Source organism: Oncorhynchus keta, chromosome 4 (assembly GCF_023373465.1).
Source record: "Oncorhynchus keta strain PuntledgeMale-10-30-2019 chromosome 4, Oket_V2, whole genome shotgun sequence".
Taxonomy (NCBI): Eukaryota; Metazoa; Chordata; class Actinopteri; order Salmoniformes; family Salmonidae; genus Oncorhynchus; species Oncorhynchus keta.
Genome location: NC_068424.1, coordinates 11,353,000 through 11,372,999, shown reverse-complemented (window position 1 = coordinate 11,372,999; position 20,000 = coordinate 11,353,000). Strand labels below are relative to the sequence as shown.

Sequence of the window (20,000 nt, the reverse complement as noted above, 5' to 3'; positions counted from 1 at the left end):
AAAAAAAAAAATGGAAGCCAAATTTCACCCCAAAAAACGCACCAACAAAACCAAGATGGCCGCAAGCAGAGGGACCATCTTGATGATGATAATGAATCATACAAAAAACAAACTATATCCAGAACAACTTCACAAAAAAATATGTAACAATCAAAGCTACATCAAACTACAATGACTGAGAAACGGACTGACATGGTGAAACTATGAACTACACAGCAACATACAATATGTTTATTGTTGTATAAGTGAGAGTGGGGAGCTTACCTTGAGATTGTCTTAGACCCTAGTCGTGTTGTATTCTGATTCGTGTTTGCTCAAAGAGCCAATGAGGCAGAACCTGAAATGTCACCGCTCCGTTGTTTAATATCAAACGTTTGCATAGAGATTATCATATATAAATGCATATATTTGCTACAAAAAAAATAAAAAAAACAGAACATTTCATCAGAGTTTTGAGCTCTGGATGTCTTGTGTATATATAGAAATAGCTGTGCTGGGAATTGTACTGTAGTTAAACCAAGACGTATATATTTTTACCTTTATTTAATTAGGCAAGTCAGTTAAGAACAAATTCTTATTTTCAATGACGGCCTAGGTAAAGTGGGTTAACTGCCTGTTCAGGGGCAGAACGACAGATTTGTACCTTGTCAGCTCAGGGGTTTGAACTAGGCAACCTTCCGGTTACTAGTCCAACACTCTAGCCACTATCAAGCCGCCCCGATATGTATACAGGTATACAGGTTGAATAGAGTAGAGCACACAAAGTGCATGCACAACAAAACTACTGGAACTTGGAAGTTATTTTGGTGGTACCAGAAGTGTTCCTCCATTTATTCTTGGTAACATGTATCAAGCCATCAAGGTGCAGATACATGTACGTTCAAATGTCATTTTAAATCATTTATAGAAAACAGGTTCATGCCAAAGTCAACTGTACCAACAAAACAAAACAACACAAAAAACATTATCACAGTTAACTTCTAACATTAACAAAGTTAATTATGTTTTTATCTTTTGAGTTTATGAAATAAAGTTATTTGCATTCTAAATGGATGAATCAATAATCTCTTTATCGGTGCCAGGCACCAATACAAGCCCTTGTGTTGAGGGTCAGAGTAGACAGACAGACTGATCTACATGTCCTCTGTAGAAAAAAAGGCAACATGCACTAAATCAGTCTTTTAATTCACGACGTAGATCTAAATGCTTAGCAAGGACACTGGTCGTATTTGTGGGCGTGGTCTGGAGCCACAGGAGCAACACAGATGGAGAAATCAATCAATATAAAGGTAGAGAGAGTGAGAAGGGGAGGAGTGATAAAGAACCAGAGGGGGTAGCTCTCACTACCACAGCATAGCCCTTTATGAATGATAACAGAGTTGACGGGAAAAAGGAAGATCGAAGCAGAAAAGAAAGCTAAACCCCCCCTCCCCCCAAAAATAAAAATAAATGAACAGTAGAATGAAGGAAAGAAGAAAAATAGAGGAGGTGGATTAAAAAAATGTTTAAAAAAGGAAGAAAAATCAATGTCACCCTCCACCATGACATCTTCTATCAGGATGCCTTCATTGATTGACAGATTGATTTATCATGGATCATCATGGATTATCATGGATCATCATGGATCATCATGGATTATCATGGAAATCTATAGATACTGACCGCTGGACTGCCTTCTCGTGACGCGACAGTCGGTGGCTCGTCGTGGGAACCTCTTCCAGGTCGTCGTCGAGGTCACACCCATTGTCGGCCGCTTCCTGCGAGTAGCTGTGCTTCATCACTAGGATGCTGCGCCGGTTCCCCGTGGCAACACTGGGCAGCAGCGGCCGTACCGACTGCGGTGGAAGGTCCGTGAGGAGGGCTGCGGCCTCGCGTGAGCTCAGGTTCCCGCGGCTTCCCCGCCCACTGAGTGACAGCTGGGACAGGTGGGCGGAACCCGGGTTGGAGGCGGATCCACAATGATGGTCATGGACGCAGCGCGAGGACGAGCGGTGCAGCGCGTGGTAGTTCTCCAAGTCCTCTGCTAGATCCGCTAGATCCGTCGAAGCGGAGGCGGCATGCGTGGTGCTGCGTAACGTGCAGAGCCCATAATGCTGCGGCTCGAAGACCTCCTGGAACATCGTGGGGTCAAAGTCCTCGCGCCGGAGGATGTACTTCTTCCTGGGTTGTTTGATCTGAACGATGACCGACACGATGAGGAGGATGAGGACGATGCAGCAGGTGACGCCGATGATGCTGCCGTTGGTGTTGTTCAGGTTGTCCAGGATGTTAGCTTTCCTCTTCTCTGTAGGGGGACGGAGGGAGAGGATGAGAGGGAAGGGATGAGGGGAGAGAAAGAGAGAAATAGAGAGATAGGTGGGAGGGAGACAGAGAGATACAGTGAGAAGACCAAATAGTAGAGGTCAGGAGACATGCTAATGTTTCTGTTTTAGAGGTCAGGAGACATGTTAATGTTTCTAATTTAGAGGTTGTGTCCTTTGCTTTCATCTCCTCTTTGTAGATGTAGCCAAGTGGTAAAACACACTGCAGTTCTAGAATTATTCCACTGTGTGGCACTGCCCCTTTAAGAAATGACCAACTTACACCCACACAAGTCACGAAAACAGCACCAACGCTTCCTGCATAATCACACGCGCACACGCACACACACATCCCAGTAGACGGCTAGATCACAGTTAACAAGCAAATATGATTCCCAACACACAGAGGAAATAAACTACATGATAACGATGAAGTTGTTATTGATGAGCAGCAGCTGGGTGAAAGTGTCAGGAACAAACACCAGGGATAGACAGAGAAACAAACACCAGGGATAGACAGAGGAACAAACACCAGGGACAGACATAGGAACAAACACCAGGGTTAGACAGAGAAACAAACACCAGGGACAGACAGAGAAACAAACACCAGGGATAGACAGAGGAACAAACACCAGGGATAGACAGAGCAACAAACACCAGGGTTAGACAGAGGAACAAACACCAGGGTTAGACAGAGGAACAAACACCAGGGATAGACAGAGAAACAAACACCAGGGTTAGACAGAGGAACAAACACCAGGGATAGACAGAGGAACAAACACCAGGGTTAGACAGAGGAACAAACACCAGGGTTAGACAGAGGAACAAACACCAGGGACAGACAGAGGAACAAACACCAGGGATAGACAGAGGAACAAACACCAGGGACAGACAGAGGAACAAACACCAGGGATAGACAGAGAAACAAACACCAGGGACAGACAGAGGAACAAACACCAGGGATAGACAGAGAAACAAACACCAGGGATAGACAGAGGAACAAACACCAGGGACAGACAGAGGAACAAACACCAGGGTTAGACAGAGGAACAAACACCAGGGTTAGACAGAGAAACAAACACCAGGGATAGACAGAGGAACAAACACCAGGGTTAGAAAGAGCAACAAACACCAGGGACAGACAGAGGAACAAACACCAGGGTTAGACAGAGGAACAAACACCAGGGATAGACAGAGGAACAAACACCAGGGTTAGACAGAGGAACAAACACCAGGGTTAGACAGAGGAACAAACACCAGGGATAGACAGAGGAACAAACACCAGGGACAGACAGAGGAACAAACACCAGGGTTAGACAGAGGAACAAACACCAGGGATAGACAGAGGAACAAACACCAGGGTTAGACAGAGGAACAAACACCAGGGACAGACAGAGGAACAAACACCAGGGACAGACAGAGGAACAAACACCAGGGTTAGACAGAGGAACAAACACCAGGGTTAGACAGAGGAACAAACACCAGGGACAGACAGAGGAACAAACACCAGGGACAGACAGAGGAACAAACACCAGGGATAGACAGAGGAACAAACACCAGGGATAGACAGAGGAACAAACACCAGGGACAGACAGAGGAACAAACACCAGGGATAGACAGAGGAACAAACACCAGGGATAGACAGAGGAACAAACACCAGGGTTAGACAGAGGAACAAACACCAGGGATAGACAGAGGAACAAACACCAGGGTTAGACAGAGGAACAAAACACCAGGGATAGACAGAGGAACAAACACCAGGGTTAGACAGAGGAACAAACACCAGGGTTAGACAGAGGAACAAACACCAGGGACAGACAGAGGAACAAACACCAGGGACAGACAGAGGAACAAACACCAGGGTTAGACAGAGGAACAAAACACCAGGGATAGACAGAGGAACAAACACCAGGGTTAGACAGAGGAACAAAACACCAGGGATAGACAGAGGAACAAAACACCAGGGATAGACAGAGGAACAAACACCAGGGTTAGACAGAGGAACAAACACCAGGGTTAGACAGAGGAACAAACACCAGGGACAGACAGAGGAACAAACACCAGGGACAGACAGAGGAACAAACACCAGGGTTAGACAGAGGAACAAACACCAGGGACAGACAGAGGAACAAACACCAGGGTTAGACAGAGGAACAAACACCAGGGTTAGACAGAGGAACAAACACCAGGGTTAGACAGAGGAACAAACACCAGGGATAGACAGAGAAACAAACACCAGGGATAGACAGAGGAACAAACACCAGGGTTAGACAGAGGAACAAACACCAGGGACAGACAGAGGAACAAACACCAAGGTTAGACAGAGGAACAAACACCAGGGATAGACAGAGGAACAAACACCAGGGTTAGACAGAGGAACAAACACCAGGGATAGACAGAGGAACAAACACCAGGGATAGACAGAGAAACAAACACCAGGGATAGACAGAGGAACAAACACCAGGGTTAGACAGAGGAACAAACACCAGGGACAGACAGAGGAACAAACACCATGGTTAGACAGAGGAACAAACACCAGGGATAGACAGAGGAACAAACACCAGGGTTAGACAGAGGAACAAACACCAGGGTTAGACAGAGGAACAAACACCAGGGACAGACAGAGGAACAAACACCAGGGTTAGACAGAGGGACAAACACCAGGGATAGACAGAGGAACAAACACCAGGGATAGACAGAGGAACAAATACCAGGGACAGACAGAGGAACAAACACCAGGGTTAGACAGAGGAACACACACCAGGGTTAGACAGAGGAACAAACACCAGGGACAGACAGAGGAACAAACACCAGGGTTAGACAGAGGAACAAACACCAGGGATAGACAGAGGAACAATCACCAGGGATAGACAGAGGAACAAACACCATAATTAGACAGAGCAACAAACACCAGGGACAGACAGAGGAACAAACACCAGGGTTAGACAGAGGAACAAACACCAGGGATAGACAGAGGAGCAAACACCAGGGACAGACAGAGGAACAAACACCAGGGATAGACAGAGGAACAATCACCAGGGATAGACAGAGGAACAAACACCAGGGTTAGACAGAGGAACAAACACCAGGGTTAGACAGAGGAACAAAACACCAGGGATAGACAGAGGAACAAACACCAGGGATAGACAGAGGAACAAACACCAGGGACAGACAGAGGAACAAACACCAGGGTTAGACAGAGGAACAAACACCAGGGACAGACAGAGGAACAAACACCAGGGATAGACAGAGGAACAAACACCAGGGATAGACAGAGGAACAAACACCAGGGATAGACAGAGGAACAAACACCAGGGATAGACAGAGGAACAAACACCAGGGTTAGACAGAGGAACAAACACCAGGGTTAGACAGAGGAACAAACACCAGGGTTAGACAGAGGAACAAACACCAGGGACAGACAGAGGAACAGAAAACCAGGGATAGACAGAGGAACAAACACCAGGGACAGACAGAGGAACAGAAAACCAGGGATAGACAGAGGAACAAAACACCAGGGTTAGACAGAGCAACAAACATGCAGTGAATGGAGAGGTTTGGCGGCTGCCTGGGTTCAAACTCTGGTCACCAGCATGGTTAGTGTGTAGCCCACAGAGCTGAAAGGAGCTTGGAGGAACAGTTCGCCCAGCCTTTGATGTGTACTACCAACCCACTAGAACCAGTGCTAGCCTCCTCCCTGTAGGAGTCAGTCAGGAGGAACACTACCAACTGATGTGGAGCCCAGACATAAAGAGCTGAGGATCATTGTATGGATCTAATTGGACCGCTGTAAGAACAGAGGGAGTCAGGAGAGATCAGGAGAGGGCGTTGAAAGGGAACATAGATCAGGAAATAAACTAAACGTACAATGGCCCCCGATCAACCCTGAGGAGCAACAGGACAGAAGGGAAGGGGTTGTATGAATCATGGTGTAGATCTAAAAGGAGAAATGGAGAGAGTGTGGAGAACACTGAGGTAACAGAGAAGCACTGAAGATCAGGAAAAAGCTGAGAGTTCAGGAAATAAAGTAAAAAGCAGTGGAATATCGATAGACTTGATCTTCATTGAGGATAGAGGGGTATTGGCAGTGGGTCATGACATGGGATCAGTGGAACAGGATATATTGTTAAGGAAGTGTGCACCAGAATCAGCTACGGATTGAGAGGGAGAGAGATCAATGCACAAGGAATTGTGCTGAATGCTCCCGTGTAAAATACATACATTGGAACACTGAGCATTAGGTATGGATCAGGTGGGATAGAATTATATTAGGAGAGTGTGAAGGAAACACTGTGGGAAGTGCATGGATTGAGAGGAACATAGATTGGATACAGGGAGGGGATACGCAGTGGATTGGTTTGGATTGACTTGGGATTTAATGTGTTAAAATCAAGAAAGAAGGGAGAGGGAGAGAGTAAGTTGGGAGAGGGAGAGAGTGAGCTGGGAGAGGGAGAGAGTGAGCTTGGAGAAGGAGAGAGTGAGCTGGGAGAGGGAGAGAGTGAGCTGGAAGAGAGAGTGAGCTGGGAGAGGGAGAGAGTGAGCTGGAAGAGAGAGAGAGTGAGCTGGAAGAGGGAGAGAGTGAGCTGGAAGAGAGAGAGAGTGAGCTGGGAGAGGGTGAGCTGGGATAGAGTGAGCTGGGAGAGGGAGATAGTGAGCTGGGAGAGGGAGAGAGTGAGCTGGGAGAGGGAGAGAGTGAGCTGGGAGAGGGAGAGAGTGAGCTGGGAGAGGGAGAGAGTGAGCTGGGAGAGGGAGAGAGTGAGCTGGAAGAGGGAGAGAGTGAGCTGGGAGAGGGAGAGAGTGAGCTGGGAGAGGGAGAGAGTGAGCTATAAGAGAGAGAGTGAGCTGGGAGAGGGAGAGAGTGAGCTATAAGAGAGAGAGTGAGCTGGGAGAGGGAGAGAGTGAGCTGGGAGAGGGAGAGAGTGAGCTATAAGAGAGAGAGTGAGCTATAAGAGAGAGAGTGAGCTGGGAGAGGGAGAGAGTGAGCTATAAGAGAGAGAGTGAGCTGGGAGAGGAGAGAGTGAGCTGGAAAGGGAGAGAGTGAGCTGGGAGAGGGAGAGGGTGAGCTGGGAGAGGGAGAGAGTGAGCTATAAGAGAGAGAGTGAGCTGGGAGAGGGAGAGGGTGAGCTGGGAGAGAGAGAGTGAGCTATAAGAGAGAGAGTGAGCTGAGAGAGGGAGAGAGTGAGCTATAAGAGAGAGAGTGAGCTGGGAGAGGGAGAGAGTGAGCTGGAAGAGGGAGAGAGTGAGCGGGGAGAGGGAGAGAGTGAGCTGGGAGAGGGAGAGAGTGAGCTGGAAGAGGGAGAGAGTGAGCTATAAGAGAGAGAGTGAGCTGGGAGAGGGAGAGTGAGCTGGGAGAGGGAGAGAGTGAGCTATAAGAGAGAGAGTGAGCTAGGAGAGGGAGAGAGTGAGCTGGGAGAGGGAGAGAGTGAGCTATAAGAGAGAGAGTGAGCTGGGAAGGGAGAGAGTGAGCTATAAGAGAGAGAGTGAGCTGGGAGAGGGAGAGAGTGAGCTATAAGAGAGAGAGAGTGAGCTGGGAGAGGGAGAGAGTGAGCTATAAGAGAGAGAGTGAGCTGGGAGAGGGAGCTATAAGAGAGAGAGTGAGCTGGGAGAGGGAGAGAGTGAGCTGGGAGAGGGAGAGAGTGAGCTGGGAGAGGGAGAGAGTGAGCTGGGAGAGGGAGAGTGAGCTATAAGAGAGAGAGTGAGCTGGGAGAGGGGAGAGAGTGAGCTATAAGAGAGAGAGAGTGAGCTGGGAGAGGGAGAGGGTGAGCTGGGAGAGGGAGAGAGTGAGAGAGAGTGAGCTGGGAGAGGGAGAGAGTGAGCTATAAGAGAGAGAGTGAGCTGGGAGAGGGAGAGAGTGAGCTGGAAGAGGGAGAGGGTGAGCTGGGAGAGGGAGAGAGTGAGCTGGAAGAGGGAGAGAGTGAGCTATAAGAGAGAGAGTGAGCTGGGAGAGGGAGAGAGTGAGCTGGGAGAGGGAGAGAGTGAGCTATAAGAGAGAGAGTGAGCTGGGAGAGGGAGAGAGTGAGCTGGGAGAGGGAGAGAGTGAGCTATAAGAGAGAGAGTGAGCTGGGAAAGGGAGAGAGTGAGCTATAAGAGAGAGAGTGAGCTGGGAGAGGGAGAGAGTGAGCTGGGAGAGGGAGAGAGTGAGCTATAAGAGAGAGAGTGAGCTGGGAGAGGGAGAGAGTGAGCTATAAGAGAGTGAGAGGGAGCTGGGAGAGGGAGCGAGTGAGCTGGGAGAGGGAGAGAGTGAGCTATAAGAGAGAGAGTGAGCTGGGAGAGGGAGAGAGTGAGCTATAAGAGAGAGAGTGAGCTGGGAGAGGGAGAGTGAGCTATAAGAGAGAGAGTGAGCTGGGAGAGGGAGAGAGTGAGCTATAAGAGAGAGAGTGAGCTGGGAGAGGGAGAGAGTGAGCTATAAGAGAGAGTGAGCTGGGAGAGGGAGAGAGTGAGCTATAAGAGAGAGAGTGAGCTGGGAAAGGGAGAGAGTGAGCTATAAGAGAGAGAGTGAGCTGGGAGAGGGAGAGAGTGAGCTATAAGAGAGAGAGAGTGAGCTGGGAGAGGGAGAGAGTGAGCTATAAGAGAGAGAGAGTGAGCTGGGAGAGGGAGCTATAAGAGAGAGAGTGAGCTGGGAGAGGGAGAGAGTGAGCTGGGAGAGGGAGAGAGTGAGCTATAAGAGAGAGAGTGAGCTGGGAGAGGGAGAGAGTGAGCTATAAGAGAGAGTGAGCTGGGAGGGAGAGTGAGCTATAAGAGAGAGAGAGTGAGCTGGGAGAGGGAGAGGGTGAGCTGGGAGAGGGAGAGAGTGAGCTATAAAGAGAGAGTGAGCTGGGAGAGGGAGAGAGTGAGCTAGCTATAAGAGAGAGAGTGAGCTGGGAGAGGGAGAGAGTGAGCTGGAAGAGGGAGAGGTGAGCTGGGATAGGGAGAGAGTGAGCTGGGAGAGGGAGAGAGTGAGCTATAAGAGAGAGAGTGAGCTGGGAGAGGGAGAGAGTGAGCTGGGAGAGGGAGAGAGTGAGCTATAAGAGAGAGAGTGAGCTAGGAGAGGGAGAGAGTGAGCTGGGAGAGGGAGAGAGTGAGCTATAAGAGAGAGAGTGAGCTGGGAGAGGGAGAGAGTGAGCTATAAGAGAGAGAGTGAGCTGGGAGAGGGAGAGAGTGAGCTGGGAGAGGGAGAGAGTGAGCTATAAGAGAGAGAGTGAGCTGGGAGAGGGAGAGAGTGAGCTATAAGAGAGTGAGAGGGAGCTGGGAGAGGGAGAGAGTGAGCTGGGAGAGGGAGAGAGTGAGCTATAAGAGAGAGAGTGAGAGGGAGCTGGGAGAGGGAGAGTGAGCTATAAGAGAGAGAGTGAGCTGGGAGAGGGAGAGTGAGCTATAAGAGAGAGAGTGAGCTGGGAGAGGGAGAGAGTGAGCTATAAGAGAGAGAGTGAGCTGGGAGAGGGAGAGAGTGAGCTGGGAGAGGGAGAGAGTGAGCTATAAGAGAGAGAGTGAGCTGGGAGAGGGAGAGAGTGAGCTATAAGAGAGAGAGTGAGCTGGGAGAGGGAGATAGTGAGCTGGGAGAGGGAGAGAGTGAGCTGGAAGAGAGAGAGTGAGCTGGGAGAGGGAGAGAGTGAGCTATAAGAGAGAGAGTGAGCTGGGAGAGGGAGAGAGTGAGCTATAAGAGAGAGAGTGAGCTGGGAGAGTGAGAGAGTGAGCTATAAGAGAGAGAGTGAGCTGGGAGAGGGAGAGAGTGAGCTGGGAGAGAGTGAGCTATAAGATAGAGAGTGAGCTGGGAGAGGGAGAGAGTGAGCTGGGAGAGGGAGAGAGTGAGCTATAAGAGAGAGTGAGCTGGGAGGAGAGTGAGCTATGAGAGAGAGTGAGAGGGAGTGAGCTGGGAGAGGAGAGAGTGAGCTGGGATAGGGAGAGAGTGAGCTGGGAGGGGAGAGAGCTAGAGAGAGAGAGAGTGAGCTATAAGAGAGAGTGAGCTGGGAGGGAGCTGAGCTATAAGAGTGAGAGTGAGAGAGAGTGAGCTGGGAGAGGGAGAGAGTGAGCTGGGAAGAGAGAGAGTGAGCTGGAAGAGAGAATGAGCTGGAAGAGGAGAGGGTGAGCTGGGAGAGGGAGAGAGTGAGCTGGAAGAGGGAGAGAGTGAGCTATAAGGGAGAGAGTGAGCTGGGAGAGGAGAGAGTGAGCTGGGAGAGGGAGAGAGTGAGCTATAAGAGAGAGAGTGAGCTGGGAGAGGGAGAGAGTGAGCTGGGAGAGGGAGAGAGTGAGCTATAAGAGAGAGAGTGAGCTGGGAAAGGGAGAGTGAGCTATAAGAGAGAGAGTGAGCTGGGAGAGGGAGAGAGTGAGCTATAAGATTGAGAGTGAGCTGGGAGAGGGAGATTGTGAGCTATAAGAGAGAGATTGAGAGAGAGAGTGAGCTGGGAGAGGGAGAGAGATAAGCTGGGAGAGGGAGAGTGAGCTATAAGAGAGGAGAGGAGGGAGAGGGCTGGGAGGGAGAGAGTGAGCTATAAGAGAGAGAGTGAGCTGGGAGAGGGAGAGAGTGAGCTATAAGAGAGAGAGTGAGCTAGGAGAGGGAGAAGAGCTGGAGAGGGAGAGAGTGAGCTATAAGAGAGAGAGTGAGCTGGGAAAGGGAGAGAGTGAGCTATAAGAGAGAGTGAGCTGGGAAAGGGAGAGAGTGAGCTATAAGAGAGAGAGTGAGCTGGGAGAGGGAGAGAGTGAGCTATAAGAGAGAGAGAGTGAGCTGGGAGAGGGAGAGAGTGAGCTATAAGAGAGAGAGTGAGCTGGGAGAGGGAGCTATAAGAGAGAGTGAGCTGGGAGAGGGAGAGAGTGAGCTGGGAGAGGAGAGAGTGAGCTATAAGAGAGAGATTGAGCTGGGAGAGGGAGAGAGAGTGAGCTATAAGAGAGAGAGTGAGCTAGGAGGGAGAGGGAGAGGAGTGAGCTATAAGAGAGAGTGAGCTGGGAAAGGGAGAGAGTGAGCTATAAGAGAGAGAGGTGGCTGGGGAGAGGGAGCTATAAGAGAGAGAGAGTGAGCTTTTGAGCTATAAGAGAGTGAGCTGGGAGAGAGAGAGTGAGCTATAAGAGAGAGAGATTGAGCTGGGAGAGGAGAGAGTGAGCTGGGAGAGGGAGAGAGTGAGCTATAAGAGAGAGTGAGCTGGGAGAGGGAGAGAGTGAGCTATAAGAGAGATTAGTGAGCTGGGAGAGGAGAGGGTGATAAGGGAGAGAGTGAGCTATAAGAGAGAGATATTTGAGCTGGGAGAGGGAGAGAGTGAGCTATAAGAGAGAGAGTGAGCTGGGAGAGGGAGAGAGTGAGCTATTTAAGAGAGAGAGAGCTGGGAGAGGGAGAGAGTGAGCTGGAGGGAGAGGGAGAGGAGTGGAGAGAGTGAGCTGGGAGAGGGAGAGCTGAGCTTTAAGAGAGAGAGTGAGCTAGGAGAGGGAGAGAGTGAGCTGGGAGAGGGAGAGAGTGAGCTATAAGAGAGATATTGAGCTGGGAAAGGAGAGATTTGAGCTATAGTGAGAGAGAGTGAGCTATAAGAGAGATTGAGCTGGGAGAGGGAGAGTGAGTAAGAGCTATGAGGGGAGAGTGAGCTAGAGAGAGAGATAAGAGCTGGGAGAGGGAGCTGGGAGATTTATAAGAGAGAGAGTGAGCTGGGAGAGGGAGAGAGTGAGCTATAAGAGAGAGAGTGAGCTGGGAGGGAGAGAGTGAGCTATAAGAGAGAGATTGAGCTGGGAGAGGGAGAGAGTGAGCTATAAGAGAGAGAGTGAGCTGGGAGAGGAGAGAGTGAGCTATAAGAGAGAGAGTGAGCTGGGAGAGGGAGAGAGTGAGCTGGGATAGGGAGAGAGTGAGCTATAAGAGCTGAGCTGGAGAGGGAGAGAGTGAGCTATAAGAGAGAGAGTGAGCTGGGAGAGGGAGAGAGTGAGCTGGGAGAGGGAGAGAGTGAGCTGGAAAGAGAGAGTGAGCTGGGAGAGGGAGAGAGTGAGCTATAAGAGAGAGAGTGAGCTGGGAGAGGGAGGGAGAGTGAGCTATAAGAGAGAGAGTGAGCTGGGAGAGGGAGAGAGTGAGCTATAAGAGAGAGTGAGCTGGGAGAGGGAGAGAGTGAGCTAAGAGAGAGTGAGCTGGGAGAGAGAGTGAGCTATAAGAGAGGGTGAGCTGGGAGAGAGAGAGTGAGAAAGTGAGCTATAAGAGAGAGAGTGAGCTGGGAGATAGTGAGCTGGGAGAGGGAGAGAGTGAGCTATAAGAGAAGATTGAGCTGGGAGAGGGAGAGAGAGCTATAAGAGAGAGAGTGAGCTGGGAGAGGGAGAGAGTGAGCTATAAGGGAGAGTGAGCTGGGAGAGGGAGAGAGTGAGCTGGGAGAGGGGAGAGAGTGAGCTGGGAGAGGGAGAGAGTGAGCTATAAGAGAGAGTGAGCTGGGAGAGGGTGAGCTGGGAGAGGGAGAGAGTGAGCTATAAGAGAGAGAGTGAGCTGGGAGAGGGGAGAGGAGTGAGCTATAAGAGAGTGAGCTGGTAGAGGGAGAGAGTGAGCTATAAGAGGGAGAGTGAGCTGCTGGAAGAGGGAGAGAGTGAGCTATAAGAGAGAGAGTGAGCTGGGAGAGGGAGAGAGTGAGCTGGGAGAGGGAGAGAGGTGAGCTGAGCTAGAGAGGGAGAGAGTGAGCTGGGAGAGGGAGAGAGAGCTATAAGAGTGAGCTGGGAGGCTGGGAAAGGGAGAGTGAGCTATAAGAGAGAGGGTGAGCTGGGAGAGGGAGAGAGTGAGCTATAAGAGAGAGTGAGCTGGGAGAGGAGAGAGTGAGCTATAAGAGAGAGATTGAGCTGGGAGAGGGAGATAGTGAGCTGGGAGAGGGAGAGCGTGAGCTATAAGAGAGAGAGTGAGCTGGAAGAGGGAGAGAGTGAGCTGGGAGAGGGAGAGAGTGAGCTATAAGAGAGAGAGTGAGCTGGGAGAGGGAGAGAGTGAGCTATAAGAGAGAGAGTGAGCTGGGAGAGGGAGAGTGAGCTATAAGAGAGAGTGAGCTGGGAGAGGGAGAGAGTGAGCTATAAGAGAGAGAGTGAGCTGGGAGAGGGAGAGAGTGAGCTATAAGAGAGAGAGTGAGCTGGGAGAGGGAGAGAGTGAGCTGGGAGAGGGAGAGAGTGAGCTATAAGAGAGAGAGTGAGCTGGGAGAGGGAGAGAGTGAGCTATAAGAGAGAGAGTGAGCTGGGAGAGGGAGAGAGTGAGCTGGGAGAGGGAGAGAGTGAGCTGGAAGAGAGAGAGTGAGCTGGGAGAGGGAGAGAGAGCTGGAAGAGAGATAGTGAGCTGGGAGAGGAGAGAGTGAGCTATAAGAGAGAGAGTGAGCTGGGAGAGGGAGAGAGTGAAGAGTGAGCTGGGAGAGGGAGAGAGAGAGAGCTGGGAGAGGGAGAGAGTGAGCTATAAGGAGAGTGATCTGGGAGAGGGAGAGAGTGAGCTGGGAGAGGGAGAGAGTGAGCTATAAGGAGAGAGTGAGCTGGGAGAGGGAGAGAGTGAGCTATAAGAGAGAGAGTGAGCTGGGAGAGGGGAGAGTGAGCTATAAGAGAGAGAGAGAGCTGGGAGAGGGAGAGGGTGAGCTGGGAAAGGGAGAGAGTGAGCTATAAGAGAGATAGTGAGCTGGGAGAGGGAGAGAGTGAGCTATAAGAGAGAGTGAGCTGGGAGAGGGAAGAGTGAGCTGGAAGAGGGAGATAAGAGATTTTTAGAGTGAGCTGGAAGAGGGAGAGATTGAGCTATAAGAGAGAGAGTGAGCTGGGGAGAGGGAGAGAGTGAGCTGGGAGAGGGAGAGAGTGAGCTATAAGAGAGAGAGTGAGCTGGGAGAGGGAGAGAGAGTGAGCTGGGAGAGGGAGAGAGTGAGCTATAAGAGAGAGTGAGCTGGGAGAGGGAGAGAGTGAGCTGGGGAGATTTGAGCTAGAGGAGAGAGTGAGCTGGGAGAGGAGATTAGTGAGCTATAAGAGAGAGAGTGAGCTTAGAGTGAGCTGGGAGAGGGAGCTATAGAGGGAGAATTATTGAGCTGGAGAGGGAGAGAGTGAGCTATAATTATTGAGAGTGAGCTGGGAGAGGGAGAGAGTGAGCTGGGAGAGGGATTATTGAGCTATAAGAGAGAGAGTGAGCTGGGAGAGGGAGAGAGTGAGCTATAAGAAGATGAGCTGGGAGAGAGAGAGAGCTATAAGAGAGGAGTGAGCTGGGAGAGGAGTGAGCTATAAGAGAGCTGGGAGAGGGAGAGAGTGAGCTATAAGAGAGAGAGTGAGCTGGGAGAGGGAGAGAGTGAGCTGGGAGAGAGAGAGAGTGAGCTATAAGAGAGATAGTGAGCTGGGAGAGGAGAGAGTGAGCTATAAGAGAGAGAGTGAGCTATAAGAGGGAGAGAGTGAGCTATAGAGGGAGAGAGTGAGCTATAAGAGAGAGAGTGAGCTGGGAGAGGGAGAGAGTGAGCTATAAGCTAGCTATAAGAGAGAGAGTGAGCTGGGAGAGGGAGAGTGAGCTGGGAGAGAGTGAGCTATAAGATAGAGAGTGAGCTGGGAGAGGGAGAGAGTGAGCTGGGAGAGGAGAGAGTGAGCTATAAGAGAGAGAGTGAGCTGGGAGAGGGAGAGAGTGAGCTATAAGAGAGAGAGTGAGCTGGGAGAGGGAGAGAGTGAGCTATAAGGAGAGAGAGTGAGCTGGGAGAGGAGAGAGTGAGCTGGGAGAGGGAGAGTGAGCTATAAGAGAGAGAGCTGGGAGAGGGTGAGCTGGGAGAGGGAGAGAGTGAGCTATAAGAGAGAGAGTGAGCTGGGAGAGGAGAGAGCTATAAGAGAGAGTGAGCTGAAGAGGGAGAGGGAGAGAAGTGAGCTGAGCTAAGGGAGAGAGAGCTGAGAGGGAGAGGTGAGCTATAGTGAGCTACAGGAGAGAGAGTGAGCTGGGAGAGGGAGAGAGTGAGCTGGGAGAGGGAGAGAGTGAGCTATAAAGAGAGAGTGAGCTAGGAGAGGGAGAGAGGGGAGGGAGAGCTATAAGAGAGAGAGTATGGGAAAGGGAGAGAGTGAGCTATAAGAGAGAGTGAGCTGGGAGAGGGAGAGAGTGAGCTATAAGATTGAGAGTGAGCTAGGGAGAGTGTGAGCTATAAGAGAGATTGAGCTGGGAGAGGGAGATAGTGAGCTGGGAGAGGAGAGCGTGAGCTATAAGAGAGAGAGTGAGCTGGGAGAGGGAGAGAGTGAGCTGGGAGAGGGAGAGAGTGAGCTATAAGAGAGAGAGTGAGCTGGGAGAGGGAGAGAGTGAGCTATAAGAGAGAGAGTGAGCTGGGAGAGGGAGAGTGAGCTAGGAGAGAGAGTGAGCTGGGAGAGGGAGAGAGTGAGCTATAAGAGAGAGAGTGAGCTGGGAGAGGGAGAGGGAGAGAGTGAGCTGGGAGAGGGAGAGAGTGAGCTGGGAGAGGGAGAGAGAGGAGCTATAAGAGAGAGGTGAGCTGGGAGAGGAGAGAGTGAGCTGGAAGAGGGAGAGGGTGAGCTGGGAGAGGAGAGAGTGAGCTGGAAGAGGGAGAGAGGAGCTATAAGAGAGAGGAGTGAGCTGGGAGAGGGAGAGAGTGAGCTGGGAGAGGGAGAGGGTGAGCTATAGAGAGAGAGAGCTAGGAGACGGAGAGAGTGAGCTGGGAGAGGGAGAGAGTGAGCTATAAGAGAGAGAGTGAGCTGGGAAAGGGAGAGAGTGAGCTATAAGAGAGAGAGTGAGCTGGGAGAGGGAGAGAGTGAGCTATAAGAGAGAGAGTGAGCTGGGAGAGGGAGAGTGTGAGCTATAAGAGAGAGATTGAGCTGGGAGAGGGAGAGAGTCAGCTATAAGAGAGAGAGTGAGCTGGGAGAGGGGAGAGTGAGCTATAAGAGAGAGTGAGCTGGGAGAGGGAGAGGGTGAGCTATAAAGAGAGTGAGCTAGGAGAGGGAGAGAGTGAGCTGGGAGAGGGAGAGAGTGAGCTATAAGAGAGAGAGTGAGCTGGGAGAGGGAGAGCTAGTGAGCTATAAGAGAGAGAGTGAGCTGGGAGAGGGAGAGTGTGAGCTATAAGATAGAGATTGAGCTGGGAGAGGGAGAGAGTCAGCTATAAGAGAGAGAGTGAGCTGGGAGAGGGAGAGAGTGAGCTATAAGAGAGAGAGTGAGCTGGGAGAGGAGAGTGAGCTATAAGAGAGAGAGTGAGCTGGAGAGGGAGAGTGAGCTAAGAGAGAGGGAGCTGGGAGAGGGAGAGTCAGCTATAAGAGAGAGAGTGAGCTGGGAGAGGGAGAGAGTGAGCTATAAGAGAGAGTGAGCTGGGAGAGGGAGAGGGTGAGCTATAAGAGAGAGAGTGAGCTAGGAGAGGGAGAGTGAGCTATAAGAGAGAGAGTGAGCTGGGAGAGGGAGAGAGTGAGCTGGGAGAGGGAGAGAGTGAGCTATAAGAGAGAGAGTGAGCTAGGAGAGGGAGAGAGTGAGCTGGGAGAGGGAGAGAGTGAGCTATAAGAGAGAGAGTGAGCTGGGAAAGGGAGAGAGTGAGCTATAAGAGAGAGAGTGAGCTGGGAGAGGGAGAGAGTGAGCAATACGATTGAGAGTGAGCTGGGAGAGGGAGAGTGTGAGCTATAAGAGAGAGATTGAGCTGGGAGAGGGAGATAGTGAGCTGGGAGAGGGAGAGCGTGAGCTATAAGAGAGAGAGTGAGCTGGGAGAGGGAGAGAGTGAGCTGGGAGAGGGAGAGAGTGAGCTATAAGAGAGAGAGTGAGCTGGGAGAGGGAGAGAGTGAGCTATAAGAGAGAGAGTGAGCTGGGAGAGGGAGAGTGAGCTATAAGAGAGAGTGAGCTGGGAGAGGGAGAGAGTGAGCTATAAGAGAGAGAGTGAGCTGGGAGAGGGAGAGAGTGAGCTATAAGAGAGAGAGTGAGCTGGGAGAGGGAGAGTGAGCTGGGAGAGGGAGAGAGTGAGCTATAAGAGAGAGAGTGAGCTGGGAGAGGGAGAGAGTGAGCTGGAAGAGGGAGAGGGTGAGCTGGGAGAGGGAGAGAGTGAGCTGGAAGAGGGAGAGAGTGAGCTATAAGAGAGAGAGTGAGCTGGGAGAGGGAGAGAGTGAGCTGGGAGAGGGAGAGGGTGAGCTATAAGAGAGAGAGTGAGCTAGGAGAGGGAGAGAGTGAGCTGGGAGAGGGAGAGAGTGAGCTATAAGAGAGAGAGTGAGCTGGGAAAGGGAGAGAGTGAGCTATAAGAGAGAGAGTGAGCTGGGAGAGGGAGAGAGTGAGCTATAAGAGAGAGAGTGAGCTGGGAGAGGGAGAGTGTGAGCTATAAGAGAGAGATTGAGCTGGGAGAGGAGAGAGTCAGCTATAAGAGAGAGAGTGAGCTGGGAGAGGGAGAGAGTGAGCTATAAGAGAGAGAGTGAGCTGGGAGAGGGAGAGAGTGAGCTATAAGAGAGAGAGTGAGCTAGGAGAGGGAGAGAGTGAGCTGGGAGAGGGAGAGAGTGAGCTATAAGAGAGAGAGTGAGCTGGGAGAGGGAGAGAGTGAGCTATAAGAGAGAGAGTGAGCTGGGAGAGGGAGAGTGTGAGCTATAAGAGAGATTGAGCTGGGAGAGGGAGAGAGTCAGCTATAAGAGAGAGAGTGAGCTGGGAGAGGAGAGAGTGAGCTATAAGAGAGAGAGTGAGCTGGGAGAGGGAGAGAGTGAGCTATAAGAGAGAGAGTGAGCTGGGAGAGGGAGAGGGTGAGCTATAAGAGAGAGAGTGAGCTAGGAGAGGGAGAGAGTGAGCTGGGAGAGGGAGAGAGTGAGCTATAAGAGAGAGAGTGAGCTGGGAGAGGGAGTGTGAGCTATAAGAGAGAGATTGAGCTGGGAGAGGGAGAGAGTCAGCTATAAGAGAGAGAGTGAGCTGGGAGAGGAGAGAGTGAGCTATAAGAGAGAGAGTGAGCTGGGAGAGGGAGAGGGTGAGCTATAAGAGAGAGAGTGAGCTAGGAGAGGGAGAGAGTGAGCTGGGAGAGGGAGAGAGTGAGCTATAAGAGAGAGAGTGAGCTGGGAGAGGGAGAGAGTGAGCTATAAGAGAGAGAGTGAGCTGGGAGAGGGAGAGTGTGAGCTATAAGATAGAGATTGAGCTGGGAGAGGGAGAGAGTCAGCTATAAGAGAGAGAGTGAGCTGGGAGAGGGAGAGAGTGAGCTATAGTAGCTGGGAGAGGGAGAGTGAGCTATAAGAGAGAGAGTGAGCTGGGAGAGGGAGAGAGTGAGCTATAAGAGAGAGAGTGAGCTGGGAGAGGGAGAGAGTCAGCTATAAGAGAGAGAGTGAGCTGGGAGAGGGAGAGAGTGAGCTATAAGAGAGTGAGCTGGGAGAGGGAGAGGGTGAGCTATAAGAGAGAGAGTGAGCTAGGAGAGGGAGAGAGTGAGCTATAAGAGAGAGAGTGAGCTGGGAGAGGGAGAGAGTGAGCTGGGAGAGGGAGATAGTGAGCTATAAGAGAGAGAGTGAGCTAGGAGAGGGAGAGAGTGAGCTGGGAGAGGGAGAGAGTGAGCTATAAAGAGAGAGTGAGCTGGGAAAGGGAGAGAGTGAGCTATAAGAGAGAGTGAGCTGGGAGAGGGAGAGAGTGAGCTATACGATTGAGAGTGAGCTGGGAGAGGGAGAGTGTGAGCTATAAGAGAGAGATTGAGCTGGGAGAGGGAGATAGTGAGCTGGGAGAGGGAGAGCGTGAGCTATAAGAGAGAGAGTGAGCTGGGAGAGGGAGAGAGTGAGCTGGGAGAGGGAGAGAGTGAGCTATAAGAGAGAGAGTGAGCTGGGAGAGGGAGAGAGTGAGCTATAAGAGAGAGAGTGAGCTGGGAGAGGGAGAGTGAGCTATAAGAGAGAGTGAGCTGGGAGAGGGAGAGAGTGAGCTATAAGAGAGAGAGTGAGCTGGGAGAGGGAGAGAGTGAGCTATAAAGAGAGAGTGAGCTGGGAGAGGGAGAGAGTGAGCTGGGAGAGGGAGAGTGAGCTATAAAGAGAGAGTGAGCTGGGAGAGGGAGAGAGTGAGCTGGAAGAGGGAGAGGGTGAGCTGGGAGAGGGAGAGAGTGAGCTGGAAGAGGGAGAGAGTGAGCTATAAGAGAGAGAGTGAGCTTGGAGAGGGAGAGAGTGAGCTGGGAGAGGGAGAGGGTGAGCTATAAGAGAGAGAGTGAGCTAGGAGAGGGAGAGAGTGAGCTGGGAGAGGGAGAGAGTGAGCTATAAGAGAGAGAGTGAGCTGGGAAAGGGAGAGAGTGAGCTATAAGAGAGAGAGTGAGCTGGGAGAGGGAGAGAGTGAGCTATAAGAGAGAGAGTGAGCTGGGAGAGGGAGAGTGTGAGCTATAAGAGAGAGATTGAGCTGGGAGAGGGAGAGAGTGAGCTATAAGAGAGAGAGTGAGCTGGGAGAGGGAGAGAGTGAGCTATAAGAGAGAGAGTGAGCTGGGAGAGGGAGAGGGTGAGCTATAAGAGAGAGAGTGAGCTAGGAGAGGGAGAGAGTGAGCTGGGAGAGGGAGAGAGTGAGCTATAAGAGAGAGAGTGAGCTGGGAGAGGGAGAGAGTGAGCTATAAGAGAGAGAGTGAGCTGGGAGAGGGAGAGAGTGAGCTATAAGAGAGAGAGTGCTGGGAGAGGGAGAGAGTGAGCTATAAGAGAGAGAGTGAGCTGGGAGAGGGAGAGAGTGAGCTATAAGAGAGAGAGTGAGCTGGGAGAGGGAGAGAGTGAGCTATAAGAGAGAGAGTGAGCTGGGAGAGGGAGAGAGTGAGCTGGGAGAGGGAGAGAGTGAGCTATAAGAGAGAGAGTGAGCTGGGAGAGGGAGAGAGTGAGCTGGGAGAGGGAGAGAGTGAGCTGGAAGAGAGAGAG

At 51.2% G+C, this 20,000-nt stretch overlaps 1 protein-coding gene across 1 annotated transcript in view; it reads right to left on the bottom strand.

Annotated features, from left to right (window-relative positions):
* LOC118373696 (neuropilin and tolloid-like protein 1) overlaps positions 1-20,000 on the bottom strand; it is a 190,183-nt gene that overhangs the window by 7,275 nt on the left and 162,908 nt on the right. Inside the window, exons 9-10 of the mRNA XM_052500345.1 lie at positions 1,663-2,284; positions 265-337 (exon numbers count right to left, since the gene is read on the bottom strand). Of these exons, the coding sequence (XP_052356305.1) occupies positions 277-337; positions 1,663-2,284 (683 nt within the window). The 3' untranslated portion in view covers positions 265-276. The remainder of the gene's footprint in view (positions 1-264; positions 338-1,662; positions 2,285-20,000) is intronic.